This window comes from Pleurodeles waltl, chromosome 1_1 (genome assembly GCF_031143425.1).
Source record: "Pleurodeles waltl isolate 20211129_DDA chromosome 1_1, aPleWal1.hap1.20221129, whole genome shotgun sequence".
Taxonomy (NCBI): Eukaryota; Metazoa; Chordata; class Amphibia; order Caudata; family Salamandridae; genus Pleurodeles; species Pleurodeles waltl.
In genome coordinates this window covers 432,429,224-432,448,337 of record NC_090436.1, presented here as the reverse complement: position 1 = coordinate 432,448,337, position 19,114 = coordinate 432,429,224, and the positions used below count along the sequence as shown (strand labels likewise).

Genomic DNA, 19,114 nt, shown 5'->3' with positions numbered 1-19,114 from the left:
ATATAGATTGGGATGTGGCCCATGTTTCCTGGAGAAGTGGCGATTAAATCCAGTGTACGACTTATTTAACTAAAGATACTACACCAGTTCTATAATGATAGAGCACGTCTATATAACATGGGTTGGACGTCCTCCTCCGATAGTTTATGATGCATGGGGGAGGGGGACTTTTTTAACACACACTGGTCCAGTCCGCTCATACCTCCCCACTGGCAAAAACTGCTGGATGAATTAGGGAAGAAACTTGAAATCACGTTATTGGACAACCGCCAAATATATTCTCCTTGGCATCCCTTGCGACATAGATCTCTTCCAAATAAAATTACTATTGTGGAATCTGGCCCTGGTGATTGCCAAGAGAGACCTGGCTAATTACTGGGGGGCCCCTGAGGCACCGACAATAATGGAATGGAGGCGAGGGATAGATTTGTATATGTCAGCGGAGAGGGTGGTATTTAAGAGCAGCGGATGCCCATGTAAATTTTATAAAATATGGGGTGCTTGAATTACATATTATAACCTTGACCACAGAGAAGGTGCCAGCTTAGACTGACTTAATTGATGCTAATCAATCAATCAATAAATCAAATATTTTTAGAACGGGCTACTCACCAATAGGCTCTAAAGACGCTGAGGGGTATGCCCTCAGGGTTCAGTCGAAGAGGCGGGTCTTCAGGTACTTCCTGAATTGAGGTAGCGATGGCGACTGTCTGAGGCGAAGAAGTAAGGTGTTCCAACCTTTTGCTGCAAGGTAGATGAAAGTTCTTCCTCCAGCGGAGGACTTCTTTATGCGGGGTATGTTGGCGAGTGACTGCTGGGATGAGCAGAGAGGTCTAGAAGGGAAGTACCAGGTGATGCATTGGTTGAGGTAACTGGGTCTGGTGTTGTGGAAGGCTTTGTAGGCATGTACAAGGAGTTTGAAGTTGATCCTCTTCTCAGCGGTGTGCCACTGGAGGTCTTTCAGGTGTCCTGTGATGTGTTCTCAGCGGGGGATGTTCAGGACGAGTCTGGCGATGGCGTTCTGAATTTGTTGCAGCTTGCTCAGGTTCTTCTTGGAGGTTCCGGCATAGAGGGCGTTGTCATAGTCAAGTCTGCTTGAGATTAGGGCGTATGTCACTTTTTTTCGGTAGTCGGTTGGTATCCATCTGAAAATCTAATAATTTGATTTGTTTATGTACCCATATCCATATGCAAGATGTTGTCCCCATATATGCTTCAAGAAAATGATACTGCACTCTGTGTGCTCTCTGATGTACCTTGGCCTCCTTCGTTGTCTTCTGTTATGTCTCGAATATGTGCTTATGGAGCGATTGTTTTGTTTTTTAAAAATCCAATAAAAATATTCATAAAGAAAGAAAATTGCTTTCATCTGTTTGAATTTATCCAGATAGGAGTGACATAGCCATAGAATATAATATTTAAATATGTTATTCTTTTATAAACAAATACAAATATTTGTCAAAACACAAATTGTTCTTACTCTTTATGGCCTTTGGGAGGTCTGCATCCACTGGTGTTGTAATAATATTGATATTATGCCCCTATGCAGCTGTTGCAACGTGGGGTTGTACACTTTGTCTTGTATTTTCTCTGTACTGTGTCTACACAACAAAAGCTTAAGAGAACAGAGGGAACCAGTGTGTTTTACCACAGGCATTGTGAAATGTTCCACTACTGTGCAGGTATGCTGGTTTCATTATGACACACTTTGAGCAGGAGAGAGGGTTGAGTGTAATAAGCCTCTGGTGTTTTATCATTATAGAAGGTTCCTCATGGAATAGGGAATTACATAGAAAATTGTGCTTTCATACCGATTTCATGCATTCCGGGCCATTTAAAGTGGTCCTGTTCCACCAGGACTATCCTTCATACCATCCTCGGAAAACTTCTAGGTGAAATAATTTATCACAGCATGTCTCACAATAATGATTCCTGTGGAACTTCTATTTCTGCTTAAATCACAATTCCAGAATAGTCGTGATGAGAGACTGTCAAAGTCTAGCGCTTGATCTTCACAAGAAACCAAGTTATGTAGTGGGACAGGCTTCGCCTGGGGTGCCTAAGCCGGCAAGATAGAGGTGGCACCAAATGCACATAGAAATATAACGATCTGGATTACTAAATCGCAATTTTAGGCTGGATGTCTAATTAAATCTAAGCTCTAATGTGCGGTGTCTTGTAGCAGACCAAGACATATGCGGCCTCAATACGAGGTGCCTACTGTTTACGGGGGAAGATGCAGGGTCTCGAATTAATTATTCTGGTTGGTAACTTCTGTATCCAAATAGTCCCAGTAAAACACCGCAGAATGGGGAATAACTTACACCCATCCTCTTTTATTTCATGATTTTGGGGCCTTTTCCGCTGTCAGTATCCATGTCCCCTGAGCTCGTGGAAAATGTAAGTGGTCCCGCATGTGATTTTACCAACTGTGGAAATGCACCTGGCAAAACTGGCCTTGGTCTTCTTGGACCATCTATTAAATTCAGATAGATGTACTCCAGGCATACCGATCGAGGCGACTTGTGGTTTAGAGGTAAATGAATAATCTGTGATACTTTAGCAGCCACTGGTGATATCGGTCACTAATTGAAATACAAAAATACATAACTCTGGATTGCTAAATCGTAACTTTTTAATTTGGTGTCTACTTAAATCCGTCTTAGTATTCACTTTTATGAAAGATCACTGCATATAAAAACACAGTCTGTGTACTTCTGCAGCCATGGGTGCTTCTTGGCACATAGTGACCTATGCAGTCACCATTATTAAATCACAGGGTTGAAGTGACTGTCTGATTAAGCCTAAGCCTTAATGTGCATTCTTACAACAGACCAATACAGTTGGTAGAAGCATGGTCTGGATTCTTCTACAGAAAGTAGTGCCATGTGTATATAAAAGTACACAGGCCTGAGCCACTCAGTCCCAGTCTTGGACTGACTATTGAATTACATCTTAGCCCTAGTGACTAATCCTATAACAGACAAACGCATGTTCTTGATCGGTCTGCTGCGTGACCTAGGTTTCAGTAGTAGCCATTTGTGGTACCAGGTGTACATGGAAGTTACGTAGCTCTGATTTAACCAATTCATTTGGCTGCTGATACTTCATGTGACTAGACATCGTCATTATAAGCTGTCAGATATATGGGCACCATGTATCCGTTTCAGATATCCATGTCTATTCAAGCTCATCACTTCAGTACATCTCACATAGACACTCAGAAATTAGATGATAACAAAAAAATTTCCATCCCAACAGATCTCTTCTCTTGTCTCTTCCTCCAACCATACCAGCACATGACCACAACTGTACACAAAACCTCAGATTGGGCATCCCAGTCAGTAACCAACTAAGCACGGTGTATCATATGAAATACCATGAAGGGAAATGCATAGCTGGTCAAGTCTACATGTAAGTTGAAAACCATAAACTGCCTATCTGTCTCCTACACTTCATCATTCAACACACTGCTGCACACTGCATCCCACAAGATAACCACACTACAGTGATCATCACAAGAGACTTTGGAACACTTTTCATATAGGATCATAACAATCCTTCCAACCACACCCTCCATGGTGCAGCGTGCTATTTAAGCAAACACGCCCCTCAGCACCCCACTGTGGTGTAGTAAGATACAATACATGTTCCTGCTTGCCCTATCTCCACCCTACATCTTAGATGCTGAGATTAATCAATTTCTGCCAGTGGTATTCGCTTCAGAACCATTGAATATGGAATATAGAGGCTGCGTTCACTAAAAGCTCCTAGCATGGTGTCCTCCTAAGATGCACTGTGGTTACCTTCTTCTTCATGTGACAAACAATGTCATTTACTTTAAAAGAGAACTTTAGCACAGAGGGTTTGTCCAAGTTGTTTTTCTGTGGGAGATGACTTGTGAATCTACCCGCCTCATAGGCACCACTGCGAACAGATGCGTGAGCTGCGTTTTGCTAAAATCTCTGCAGTCGATAGTTCAGAGAGCCAGGTAGTGCTTCATGCATATAAATAAGTGCACTTATCCAGTAGGAGGTTTGGGTGTTGGATAGAGTCCAAAATAAACAGCTCAAAATGTATTCACAAGCCCATAAATATGCACGGCTTCACAGGGCTTGTACAATTCGTTAGCAGCTGTGTTGTAGCTTGCTGAAGTGTTTTGATACCGCACAGCTTGCTAAAGCCCCACTCGAATCGCCAATATTTATGTTCGGATGGAAAACATTCCGTAACTATATGCCCTGGCTTAACTTCCTAAACCGCCATTATTTTGGAAGCTATAGATAATAATTGAATGGTACAATTGTGTGTTGATTGAGGACACTACCATATGACATGATGGAATGCTTGGTGCTCATTTTCATCTCCTTAACCTAAAACAAAAAAATCGTCCATCTAGGTTTGCCATGCTGGGAAAAAACAGCAAACCTCCAAAATACAAATCTGTTCAAACTATCTCATGCTGCATAATTTTCAACCTATATGTTATATATTATATACGATATGTAACTCTTCCAAATATAAAATACTCATAAAATCCACGGTTTCAGTAGAGCAAATGGTACAAGGTTCCCTTCTCGTTTATTCACAGTTGCCAGATTTAAACGCCAGGCGGTCCATTTATAATTAGCATACTGCATAGGAAATATGTTTTCAATGAGCATAGGCATGAAAGTAGAATTTATGATTGTATTTTGTAAATGCCAGATAAAATCCTTTGTATTGACAAGGCTGTCTTTGAGAAACCAACAGCAGAAGCTGACGGGGCACATAGGTTATTTTTTAACACTGGAGTACATATGTCAAGCGCGAAAACAAGGGAAATTCTCTAATTAAGTAGAAATTTAATTTGTCACCAATTGATACAGGTGTACATCAACAAACACTTCCAATATGCAAGTAGATCAATTGGCATTTTCACCATGGATGCTCAATATATGTATAAAAACACAGGGCATATTTATACTCTGTTTGCGCCGAATGTGCATCAAAACTATAATCAAATTTATACTATGACACACGACCCAGCGAATGTCAAAATCCCTCTGTGTGCGTCATTTTCTGGATGCGGGAAATTGCCTTGCGTTAATGACATGCAAGGTAGGCGTTCCCGTCCCAAAAATTACTTTAAGGCCTGTGCGCCTTATTTATACTCCTGCGTCATTTTGACGCAGGCTGATATGCGCCATTTTTTAACACCTGGGTGAGGGCTGGCGTTAAGGGACCTGTGGGCTCACTTCCATGGTCTCTGACCATGGAAGCAGTCCAGAGGTGCCCTTCCTTGCCCCCAGGGACACCCCCTGCCACCCTCGCCCACCCCTGGAGGACACCCATGGATGGGGGGACCATCCCAGGTATGTACAGGTAAGTATGATTTTTTTTAAGTGCCATAGGGGGGCTTAACTTGGGCCCCCCTACATGCCACTGTACCCAATGACCATGCCCAGGGGACAGAAGTCCCCTGGGCATGGCCATTGGGCAAGGGGGCATGACTCCTGTCTTTGCTAAGACAGGAGTCATTTCAATGGGGGTTGTGCGTCAAAAAATGGCGCAAGTCCGGTTAGAGCCATGATTTTTTACTCTAACCTGACTTGCACCATTTTTTGATGCACAACCCCCATTTTTCCCTACGCCGGCGCTGCCTGGTTTGAGTCTTTTTTTTTTTACTATGACCAGCCCGCAGCACCGGCTAACATCAATCCTTAAATAAGGTGCCCGCCTGGTGCGTAGGAATGGCGTTAGCCGGCGGTAAAAAAATTTACGCAAACCAGCGCCGGCCCTGGTTTGCATCAAAAAGTATAAATATGGACCACAGTCCGCTTTATTCATAGAAAACATTTCAACTGATAGAAAATAACTTTCTCAAGGGGTATTGCATGTTACGTTCATTGTATTATTAAAATAATACAATGTTTCATACCAACACAACTTCCAATAACATCAGTGTACTTCTTAAAGTATGATGATTTATCCAAAGACAAATCAAATACACAAAACAATACATGCAGAAAGTTTGGTTCCGGTTAACTTTAACCTGTTAAAATGAACTCCTGGGAGAATATTTCAAGAAGAAAATATTCACAGAATGCATAAGAGATGGGAGTTACCTAGAAAAAATCATAAGTGGAAATTCATTAAAGTCTGTGATACAGAAGGTGTGTCATCATATAGACGACGGAGCAGTGGGATTTCCACAGTATCCCCATTCAAGCAATGAAATTCTTTATGAACATCAAGATTTACTGGACATTTAGACACAGAAAATATGAATTCTCTAGACACTGACACTTCAACTTTAGCATAAGAACACAACAACTTTAGGGTTATTACAGCTATAATGTACGCAAGAAGACTGTCAGTATCAGTACAGCAGTAAAGAAATCATAAGCTTAGAAATAACAAATTGTTTATGTGCAAATTTTAGCCAGAGGTCTTTGAGAAAACAATGGCTTACATTAATATCAGCTCTTGAGCATTCCTCTGTTCAAATGACCTAAGCAAAAAAGAAGTCAAATAGATAAGTGGTTAAAAAGGTATGGGAAAAGGAAAAAATATAACCCATAAGAATCAGTGGGAAAAGAAGGTACACTATAATGCAAAAATAATGAAAAGTAGTGAAAACATTTCTATGTGACCTCGAGAGAGTTGTCGAGGAATTAGGCAATTCTCATGGCTGACCTACAAGTGTCCGTGGTTGGATACAAGGTGGGAGTTTGATCTGGTGAAGGATATTGACTTCATGCTTACAAAAGTCTGTGGAGGTAAAAAGCGCTCTATGGGGCTAACCGGGAGACTTTGGCGGTCATTCTGACCCTGGCGGTCAAAGACCGCCAGGGCGGAGGACCGCGGGAGCACCGCCGACAGGCCGGCGGTGCTCCAATGGGGATTCCGACCGCGGCGGTAAAGCCGCGGTCGGACCGGCAACACTGGCGGTCTCCCGCCAGTGTACCGCCGCCCCATTGAATCCTCCAAGGCGGCGCAGCTTGCTGCGCCGCCGAGGGGATTCCGACCCCCCCTACCGCCATCCAGATCCCGGCGGTCCGACCGCCGGGAACCGGATGGCGGTAGGGGGGGTCGCGGGGCCCCTGGGGGCCCCTGCAGTGCCCATGCCACTGGCATGGGCATTGCAGGGGCCCCCGTAAGAGGGCCCCTAAATGTATTTCACTGTCTGCTGCGCAGACAGTGAAATACGTGACGGGTGCAACTGCACCCATCGCACAGCTTCCACTCCGCCGGCTCGATTCCGAGCCGGCTTCATCGTGGAAGCCTCTTTCCCGCTGGGCTGGCGGGCGGCCTGAAGGCGACCGCCCGCCAGCCCAGCGGGAAAGTCAGAATTACCGCCGCGGTCTTTCGACCGCGGAACGGTAACCTGACGGCGGGACTTTGGCGGGCGGCCTCCGCCGCCCGCCAAGGTCAGAATGAGGGCCTTTGTTTGTGCTTAGTTCCAGGGTGGCCAGACATTCTTGCTGGAGCCCTTGGTAAAGTGCAGACAAGTGTACAGAATCCTTCTTGTGGTAAAAAGTTTCAAGGAAGCTGCATCCACAAGTGTTCTGAAATGTCGTCTGCTAGCTCTTTAAAGCTTAAACTGGTGCTGTGTCTGCCTTTTGAGATCTTCGTCATGACATTTCAGAAGCTGTAACATGGACACAGTTTAATTATTTTACTGTGCCTTATCGTGACCTAAGAATCTTGATGTTGATCAGATTCCTGAATGGAGGAATACTAATTTTTTTCACAAGACCTGAGGAGCGACAGATGAACTGTTGCACATTAAATAACTACACTTATGCATTTTAACATGAATTGGTGAAATAAAAATTATCAGCATTCTACTATTGACGTCTTTGTTGGGTGGGACACATTATTCTGTTGTATGTCTTGGCTATTAAACTTACCAAGCAGAAAACACATGAGTTCTATCAATCACATTTGAATTTTTCATAAAATATGAACGGTGTGAATTATACTTTTCCTCCATCCTTAAAGTTGCAGATTTAGCCAAGATTGCAAGTTTTGTGCTGTGGGGAATAACACACAGAGAAAAGAGGAGCCCAGATGGCCATGTCTAGGACATAAAGGGGAATAGAAAGGTACCTAGAGGCATGGAAGCGTTGTTCAGAAAATGAAAACAAAACATTTAGATGAGGATTATATTGCTGATTCCCAAAAAATCGTAAGCATGCAGCAGTCATTTTAGATTTAGAAAAAGGAGGCACTTCATAAGCTAACAAATTTCAATTCATTTGCAAAGTTAACAAAAAGGAATACACATAAAAGGCACCATTGTAGGTCTGATTGATGGGCAGAGACAGAGCGAGAGTGGAAGTAGAAAGGCACAGGTCAATCATTGGGGTGCAATAAAAACACTTTAATGTGGAAGGTATGAACCAATAAATACAAAATTGTGCACTGGAATTGAGAGCTTGAAGAAATTAAGAAAAAACTGTAGATTTGTGTGTGTGTGTATGTTTTTATAAGCTCTTGATTCTAGTTCACAAATTCTGTGACCAGGTCCTGAGCCCAGCCCCCCCCATTCATCTTAGCAGTTGCATGGAGGGTGTCCTCTGAACAGATCCCACGCCCACCCACCTGTTCATGCTACCAAGACCTGCACTCAGCCATGCGCCAAAAGGCTATATAGTTAGGTGAAAATTGTATTTACAAGATAACATTTTAAACTAAAAAAACGCTGAAATTCACCAGTTATAGTTGTCTCAAGTAACTGTAACTCATGTTCTGAAGTAACTATAACTCGTGCCCTGCCATGCACAGTGTTGTTATCAATAATGTAATTTCAAATATTATTAATTATTAATGCAGTCATTGAGCTTATTATGTATGGGTGTGAGTTAAGGGCATGAGTTATACTGGAGACCACATCATGATTTTAAGAGGCTAGAGGGAATGTGGCTCCTTTCCAGAGCTTTTTGAAGCCTCTAGCAAACTCATTCCCCTGGACTGACATCTTTTTTATGGAGAGGGGAAGACTGCCCCTCCTGCTTGAGCCTTTTTAAAGGCCCTGGGACATCAAACCCCAGGTAGGGTGGGCGAACAAAATTTAAAAGGTGGGACCCAGCCCTATTTTTAATTTTGTTGCAGGCCCTCCATGGATCAGCAGTTTCATCAAAAACAAATTGTTTTTAGTCCTCCAACCAGGCTAAGGGGGTCAGGGTATCCACTACCCTTCCCCCTATATGTTTTCTTTAATCTTTTTCAGGACAGGGGACTGAGTCCCTGCAGCCTGATATGGCTGCTGCAGCATATTTTATGATATTGTGGCAAATCAGATTTTATCTTTGGATCTGCCATGTTTGCTGATCCTCCACGGCATGAAATATACGTACATTTAGAACCCTATTTTTTTCAAAAACTGCTGAACAGATTTACACCAAATCCCCAAAAAGCACACTTTCTGAATAAAGATCTAGCTTTCTTCCAAATTTGGTGCCATTCCATTCTGCTTTTTTGAGGTATCGGTATTCAATTTCCCTTGAAAAATTGCATGGGGAAAATGCGTTTTGGGACCCCACTTTTTTGGCCCCCCATGACAAATCACCCCAAACCTTTCTGAGAAGAAGCTGAGGTGGATGAGATATTTTTGGAAAATTTCATGAAGATTTGTCACATGATGCCAAAGTTATAAGGAAACCAAAAAGTCAATTTCCTATGGAAATGTGGTCCTAACTATAAATACCCAGTGGCTTTGAGCAATGTCCACAGAATGGCTTTCCGCAATCCGAAGCATGATCAGGGCACATGGCATGGTCTTCAGCCACACTCCTAACCCAGTCTCCCTCCACCATCCTTTTTTCTCACTTCTTGTGATATTATAATTTATCTTAGCATATTTAAATATTGTATTTATGGCACAAGGTTGCCAGAGTTCTCCTTTTGTTTATGGAACAGGGTTTGTGAACCGAAGCAGCTGGTTTATGCACTCTATATTGGTCACTGGAGCAAAAAAATCTCAAACTAAATCATACAACCCGTGTCATCTCGGTTCATGAACTGGTAGAGTTGTTTTTTTAACTATAAGATGGCAAATAGAAGAGCGGTCATTTTTATATCTAATTTTCTAAAAAAAAGACTAGCGAATTGATTTACACCAAACCTGAAAAAGTCCTACGATGGTCCTACCTCTGACATAATGCTACGTTTGGTCTAATTCTATCCAGACATTTTTGATGATGTTGTTAAAAGTCAGAATTCCTGCCACAATTTTTATCAGAAATGCAGCTTTTCAAACACGACTTGGTAACATTTGCCTCCCTTAACCAACAGCACAACATTTTAAATGCTCAAGCTAAGGGTCATGTATGCTTATCCTGCAGATTTTATTGTAATTTTCGCAAACAGGACTTAAGGTATTAACTGCGTGTAATGTAGAACCATGATGCTAGCGTTACTGTAGGTGTGTGTGTGCACGCTAAAGAGAGAGGGAGATAGAATAGCATTTATTGCATAGCTATGAATTTGTTACATTTGCCACATAATTTGTCGATTTTACAAAAACGCTGTTTCTAGCTCAAATAAATAAAATAATACAGCTGAAGAATATGCTGCATCATTTGCCTTTGTTTTGCTTAATTTAGATAGCCACATAATCTTAGTAGCACTGGTAATGGTAATACTTGCAGAGTGGCTTGAGGTGGTCATTGTGATGACGACGCCCATATTTGATAGGGAACTGTGAAACAGTTTCTATATTTCAGGATTCCCTGTGAAATATGGGTTTTTATACCACTAAATCTCGTGCAATAAAATCAGTGGCAAACGTAGTGGGAGGGAAGTGGCATCACAATCCACTGAGGCTTCGCCTCTTGTGAATCCAGGCTCCTCCACATTCTCAGCTGTGTTAATAAAGATCATATTGCAACCTGTCAATCTACATTTACAACATATATTTGTTTACTGAAATACTTTTAGCAAGGTCATAAAGTTTTTAAAAATGTATTTGTCTCTTCTTCGATGTTAACAGCATATACAGACCTTCAAATTTCCCAATAGTCGCCAATACTGGGCCTAATGTGGACCTAATACAGGCATTGGGTGTAGGGCAGTCGTGGATTTCGTGGTCAGTTGTGGTCCGGGAAAGGGGAAAGTATATTGACATTGAATTGCAAATGCTATTAAGCTACACTCCTGCCATGGTTCTAGGATGCAAATTGAATGCCCCCCCCCCCCCCCCCCCCCACCCCCCATGGCTGAGCTATGTAAGATCCTGGCTCAAACGACTAAATTTGGACTCTTTGTAGATCTGTCATTTGGGATGAACTGGCCCCATTAAACGCTTGGCAAAAATGAAATTCTGTTCTTATGTTAGAATCGATTGGGTCAGGTAAACAACACGTGGGGGACTAATAGGTCCACTTTTATTTGAACCATGTATGTACAACATTTTACCCTATGAGGCCAAGAACATTAACTTCCGCTTCAGTTTGGGGATAATTGTGTTTAGATTGTTCACGGCAAAATGGGCATTGATCTCTGCATAGTGTGTAAAGGAGGCAGAGGGCCATTTTGTTGTTCTGTCCAAGTTGCCAGGTCCCTCGAAAGAGATGGATTATTTCTGTCTGTGGTTTATTGCATTTTAGGGTCAGCGATCTTTAAATCAAAAACTAATGACATAATTGTATTCAAGCTGTCGAGATTTCTGCACAGGGCTTGGTTGCGAAGCAAATATTTTATTTTGTGGTAATAGAATAAATTGTTAGTGCACTTTCGATTTTTATATTTTAGGATATAAGACCTATTTTAAATGCACTTATCAATTACTTTACATTCTCGTCCTATGTACTTGTTTAAATTACTGCTGCTTCTTTCATGGGGCTTGTTCCCCAAAATAAGCAATATTGTACGACAAATTCAATCTGAAAACTGTGCGTTCTGGCTGAGTCTGCGGATCCCAAAGTCAAAATGTTTTTACGACAGTGCACCAGTGCTTTAAATGGAAAAATAGAAGTGCAGGTACTCTCTATCAGAGTACCTGCTTGTTTCTGAGAAGTGCCGTTACACTCCAGTTAAAAGTATTACGTTTTTCTTGAGATATGCCGGTACTCTCCCTCTCAAAATAAAAAAGTGCCGGTACTCAGTACTGGAGAGTATCGGTCCATTTAAAGCACTGCAGTGCACACTACGCTGTTGCCACTACAACTTGCCACACTAGGAGCAGAAATCTTTTCAGCTTCATCTGTTGATTAAACTTGAGTTTATCGAAATGAAAGAAAAAGCAGTTTAGCCAATAAATGCTGCATTTAGGGTTTACATCCAAATGGTACATATTTCTTATCGCTTGCTCGTGGGAAATGTTGCTTTTTTGACACTTCATTGGTAAAAAAAAGAGACCTCGGAATGATATATGCTCGCATAATGTGACACGTGACTATTTACCTTTTAGTATTGTTCAGTGAATTCAATATTCACCCATGAAAATTAGAGATCATTGCTCCCATACATATATATGTCAGTACTTTCTGGGTGAAACAGAGTACCCACGTTAGGTGCAGAATGTATATGAGTATGGATACCGTTGTTTCTTTGTTATATTAAAATTAATATACTTCAATAAATAAAACATATTTCTTTATTTTACAGATTGGTGAGTTACTGAGCACTACACATCCTGCCAACAAAGCAAGTCTAACACTATTTTGCCCAGAGGAAGGCGACTGGAAAAACTCGAACTTAGATCGACATAACCTTCAAGATTTCATCAACATTAAACTTAACTCTGCTTCAATTCTACCTGAAATGGAAGGACTGTCAGAATTCACAGAGTATCTTTCAGAATCTGTTGAAGTACCTTCCCCCTTTGACATTTTAGAGCCACCAACCTCTGGAGGATTTTTGAAACTCTCAAAGCCATGCTGTTATATTTTTCCAGGCGGACGAGGTGACTCTGCATTGTTTGCAGTAAATGGATTCAATATGCTTATCAATGGTGGATCAGAACGCAAGTCTTGCTTCTGGAAACTGATTCGGCACTTAGACAGAGTAGACTCTATTTTACTGACCCACATTGGTGATGATAACCTCCCTGGAATCAATAGCATGCTGCAGCGAAAAATGGCTGAGTTGGAAGAGGAGCAGTCACAAGGCTCTACAACTAACAGCGACTGGACAAAAAATTTGATTTCACCTGACCTGGGAGTTGTTTTTCTTAATGTACCTGAGAATCTGAAAAACCCAGAACCTAATTTTAGAGTACGGAGAAGTCTGGAAGAAGCATGTTTTACACTTCAGTATTTGAATAAGTTGTCTTTGAAACCAGAACCACTCTTAAGAAATGTAGGAAATGTAATTGACCCACTCATTCTGTTTCAAAAAATGGGGGTGGGAAAACTCGAGATGTATGTACTGAACCCGGTCAAAGGTAGCAAAGAAATGCAACAGTTCATGCAGCATTGGAATGGCACTAGTAAAGACAAAGGTGGATTGGTTCTGCCCAATGGGCAAGAAGTAGATATTCCACTCAACTACTTAACGTCAGTTTCATCATTGATTGTGTGGCATCCAGCTAATCCCACAGAAAAAATAATCCGAGTTCTCTTTCCAGGAAACACTACCCAGTACAACATTCTGGAAGGACTAGAAAAACTGAAGCATTTAGATTTCCTTAAACAACCAATAATAACCCAGAAAGATTTAAGTGACAGTGCACCCAGTCCAGCAGTGAAACAGACAAAGCTTAAACATAGAGCTGAGAGTAAGGAAAGCCTAAAAGCAGCCACTAAAACATCTGTCAGCAAGTCTGTCAAAAAAGATTCCAGAGAAGAAGCCCCTGAAATAATAACAGTGAGCCAATCAGAAAAGCCCCCAAAAGTTGAAAACAAAGAAAAACCAATGGTGAAGAAGGAAAGGCATACCAAATCCGAAACAAAGGCATTGGGAGTCGAAAAAGAAGTATCTAGTAAGGAGGAAATACCTCTAAAATCTGAAGCTGTTGAAAAGCAAAAGTCAGAGGTGAAACCAAAAGTTGCAAAGGAAAAAACAGTGAAACGTGAAATAAAGCCAAAAACAGAGGAGAAAAAAGAGGAAAAGGAAAAACCAAAGAAAGAAACGGCCAAAAAAGATGAAAAACCTCCAATTAAAAAAGAAGAAAAACCTAAAAAAGAAGTGAAAAAAGAGATTAAAAAAGAAGTGAAGAAAGAAGTTAAAAAGGAAGTTCCTCAAAAGGAGACTAAAAAAGAGGAGAAGAAAGAAATTAAAAAGGAAGAAAAGGAACCTAAAAAAGAGATTAAAAAGGTTCCAAAGGAATCTAAGAAAGTATTGGCTTCCACAACTGAAGTCAAAAAACCTTTGGTAAAACCAAAGACTCAGAAGAAAGAAGAACCTGTTAAAAAAGAAAGTGCCAGCCCTGGAAAACCAAAAGAAAAGGGGAAAAGTAAGGTGACAAAGAAAGAGGGCAAGATCAGTGGGACAAAAGCAGCTGCTGCAGCACTGGGAACCACTGCTGCTACCATGGCAGCAGCAGTTGCTACAGTAGCTGCTTCTGGAAATACAGCAGAACTTGAAGCAGAGAGATCACTGATGTCTTCACCAGAAGACTTGACGAAAGACTTTGAAGAGCTTAAGGCAGAAGAAGTTGTGGTGGTAGCAGAAACAAAAGCTGCGTATCAGGACACAGACACCGAAGTGGCAAATGAAACACTGCAGAATGAAGCATATGTTGTCATGAAGCCGTCTCCGGATCTAGAGGAGCATGCCTATTCAACTGATGAAGGCATTATTACCACAGAAGCTGAGGGAGAGTGTGAGCAGACACCAGAAGAGCTTGAGCCAGAGGTTAGGCGCAGGGTGGATGAAAATGAAAGATTTGAAGATGAAGGAACTGGCCTGGAAGAAACATCTGACACTGGAGATTTTGAGGAAAAGGCAGAGACAGAAGAAGTAGAAGAACAGGGTGAAGATATAGAAGAGAGGGCTTCACTAAGCACTGCAGAGCAGCATGACACAGAGGAAGCTATAGAAACTGGCGAAGCAGAAGAAACTGAGGAGGAAATTGAGACAGAAGCAGAGGAGTTTGCTAAGTTCAAAGAGAGCAAGAATATTGAGAAAGACGAGTCTGAGACGGGGGATGAACGTGCAGAAGAGGATATGGATGAAACTGCTGAAAAGGAAGCTGCTGAAGAGACAGAAGAAGAAGTTGATGATGACAAAACTCAAGAAGCAAAAGAAGACGATGAAGAGATTGAAAAAGTAGAAGCTGAAGAGGACTTTGGCATGGTTATGGAAGGCAAATCTGCATTCATCGGTGGGGGTGAGGACAAGTATGGACTTTTCATTACTTCGTCAGAAAAAAAGGCTTCACCTCATTCCCCAACTATTGAACCAGCCTCCTCCATACATTATGAAACATTCCCTGGTGGTTCTGAAAGTGAAGCCACTGCTTCTGATGAAGAGAACCGAGAAGACCAACCAGAAGAATATACTGCCACTTCAGGTTTTACCCATTCAACTATTGAAATTTCTAGTGAGCCAACTCCTATGGATGAAATGTCAACACCTCGGGATGTCATGAGTGATGAGACTAACAATGAGGAAAGTGATTCTCCATCTCAGGAATATGTCAATGTTACAAAGTATGAGTCGTCACTTTACCCTCAGGAATATGATAAAGGCAAAGTTTCACAGCTTCCCAATGGCTTCACTGGTTTATCTGATGCTTCAAAATCTGATGCAACAGAGGGTAAAGATTACAATCCCTCAGCTTCTACAATATCACCACCTTCGTCACTTGAAGAGGACAAGTATTGCAAGTCTACCTTGCAAGGAATGTACATTGAAGATATGGAAGACAGAAGTACCACAAAACTTGATATTAGAGATAATTATTCAGAGGTTCATTATGACAAAGATAGTCCAAATAAAAGCCCTGCTCCTCCATCGCCCATTCCAAAAACACCTCTGAGTGAACGTAGCGTAAACTTTGACTTAACCCCAAATGAAATAAAAACATCTGATCTAGATGTTCTTCCTGCACTGCCTGATGACCTCCAAGAATCCCTTGCACAGTGTGCCAGCCCTGATGACAAAACATTAGAAGTGGCTTCTCCATCCCAATCAGCATCAGGGAGCGCAGGCCACACACCATTTCACCAGTCCCCAACTGATGAAAAGGTTAACCAGATTGCTTCTAAAAGCACTGAGAAGTCTACTATTCCAGTTCTTTTTGAGTTTTGTGAGACCAAAGAAAAGCCTGATAGTCCAAGAATCAGCCCGATGGATGAGCCTGTGCCAGATTCTGAATCTCCAATAGAGAAAGTGTTGTCTCCTTTACGCAGTCCACCCTTGATAGGTTCTGAAGTGTCTTATGAAACATATTTAAGTGCGGATGTAAAGTCTTCCTTTGGACACGTTGTTAGTTCTTCTGAAGAAAAGTATGAACAGAAAGTATCACCTAATGAGAAAAGTCCAGTTGCTGAAAATGCTCCAGAACAAGATTCCAAAAGCATTGAGCATATGCCAGCTAAGGATAACTTGACCCTAAACACGACAGCACAAGACACTGGAACCACAAGCTCTCATTATTATAGTGCATTAGATGAAAAGAAATCTGCAGCCGAATTTTCACCAACACAGATGGACATGAACCACTTTGGATGCTTTAAGGAAGACACCAAAATGTCAATTTCTGAAGGCACAGCTTCTGACAAATCTGCAACTCCTGTTGATGAAGTTGTGGCTGAAGACACATTTTCTCACTTGGAAGGTGTTGCCTCAATTTCCACAGCCTCTGTTGCCACCAGCTCATTCCTAGAACCAACCACTGATGATGTGTCTCCTTCTCTGCATGCTGAGGTTGGCTCACCTCATTCAACAGAAGTTGATGATTCACTGTCAGTGTCTGTTGTACAGACACCTACAACTTTTCAAGAAACAGAAATGTCTCCATCTAAAGAAGAATGCCCAAGACCTATGTCAATTTCTCCACCGGATTTTTCTCCTAAGGCTGGAGCATCAATAATGCCAGTTCAAGATCAGAGATCCCCTGAGCAGTCAACAATGTCTGTGGAATTCAGCCAAGAATCACCAGAGCAGTCATTGGCAATGGACTTTAGCCGCCAGTCTCCAGAACATCCAGTAGCAAGTGCTAATATGCTGCACATATCTGAGAATGGACCAACTGAAGTGGATTACAGCCCCTCTGAAATTCAGGAGTTAAACTTTGCACTTAAAGCATCACCAATTGGACACGAGTTATATGCCCACGAAAAAGATCGCGCAGAGATCCTTTCAGGGTCCCACTTGGAGGCCTCCCCTTCTACATCATCTGCTCATACGCCATCACAAGTGGCCTCTCCGTTGAAGGAGGAATCTCTCCCAGATGTCATTCAGGATTATGATATGCCACTGTACTCACCAGGAGCAACTCAGCTGGCGCATAGTCCAGATGAAGAATTAGCACTAGCGTTGGAGAAACTCTCTTCCACCCCCTCTCCTAGCTTACCAGAAGAGCCTTCAGCGATTAAAGAAACGGCTGGTAGCTACTCTTCACAGTCACCACCACTACAATTTTCCTCGGATCAGTTTAGTTACCACGCATTAAAATCAAATGACATACTTCAAGAATCCTCGTCATTGCACAGCCAGAAGCCTTCATCCTATTCAGACAAATTAGACAGTGAGAAAAATGAAAGCGTGTCCGATGCTCTCAGTTATTCCAGAGAGACAGCCTACAGATATTTCACACCTGAGAAGGTCTCTTCTTCCGAATCCCGCCAAGATGTGGATTTATGCCTTGTGTCAGCTTGTGAATATAAGCATCCAAAAACAGAACTGTCTCCCTCTTTTATTAACCCTAATCCTCTAGAGTGGTTTGCAAGTGAAGAGTATTCCAAAGAGCAGGACAAGCCCCTCACTCAAATGGGAGGAGCACAGCCACCGTCTGGAGGGAAACATCAAGCACGCCAATGTGATGAAACGCCTCCAACCTCAGTAAGTGAGTCTGCTCCCTCTCAGACTGATTCAGATGTTCCTCCTGAAACTGAAGAATGCCCATCTATCACAGCTGATGCTAACATTGACTCAGAAGATGAATCAGAAACTATACCAACTGATAAGACTATAACGTACAAGCATATGGACCCTCCTCCAGTTCCAATGCATGACCCTAACCCTCCTCCTCGGCATCCTGATGTTTCCATGATAGACCCAGAAGCTTTGCCTCTGGACCAGAACTTAGGAAAACCAATGAAAAAGGACCTGAAAGAAAAGACAAAAACGAAAAAGCAAGGGACCAAGACGAAATCTTCTTCACCAGCAAGGAAAAGCGAAAGCAAGTCAAAGCAGTTAGCTCCCTCCCCTAAAGTAGGTGGACTGAAGGTGGACACAGAGAAATCTCCCAAAACCGCTTCTCCAAAAAAGAAAGATCCAATCGAGAAAACAGCCAAAAGCAGTTCTGCTACAGAAGTGAAATCTTCGAGAGTTGATGAGAAAGATAAGGAAACCAAGAATGCTGCCAACTCCACTACATCGAAATCTGCAAAATCTGCTACAACAGGTAAGGGAGTTCAGTGAAGTTAAATACAATGCATCGTTCAGTAAACAACTGACACCCAGGTTTCTGCTTCGTTTTATTTTATTCGAATTATACATGAATCACCTATACTGTATTTCTTTAATTTGTGCTTTGACTTTAGAAGCTCGGACGCAAAAACCTAGCTGTTATTCTGAGCAATAAACAGTTTGGTTGAGCTGTGCTAGGAACAAAGAGCAGCGTTTCTCAGTGCTCTTTTCTCCACCTCTACTTGTCCATGAGCGATCACACAAGTTCACCATCAGAGAACGTTCATCACCAATCATAGCCTTTCGAATAGTTCATGGAGGTCGCTAGGGTCATGCCTCTGTGCTGTGTTCCATGTGACCTCAATGACAAAGGAAGTCAGTACACCAGTTGTACATACACCTTTACTTTCTGCAGGGAACTGGGGCACAGGAAGTGAGCGGATAAAGGGTGACACCTAGAGGTTGAGACCAGATACAGCACGCATGAAGGAAGTTAGATTTTGCATCAGTATGTCACACACTAGTGCACCTGTGAGGGAAATACACAATTATAAGTAAAGAAACATAATAGTACCTGTGACTGGTGTGGATTTCTGGCACAGATGCG

At 42.0% G+C, this 19,114-nt stretch overlaps 1 protein-coding gene across 2 annotated transcripts in view; it reads left to right on the top strand.

The window, feature by feature from the left end:
* The window catches only part of MAP1B (microtubule associated protein 1B), a 362,796-nt gene that overhangs the window by 288,841 nt on the left and 54,841 nt on the right, over positions 1-19,114 (top strand). For both annotated transcript variants that reach the window (XM_069224161.1, XM_069224172.1), the window contains one exon: positions 12,595-18,502. In XM_069224161.1, the coding sequence (XP_069080262.1) occupies positions 12,595-18,502 (5,908 nt within the window). The remainder of the gene's footprint in view (positions 1-12,594; positions 18,503-19,114) is intronic.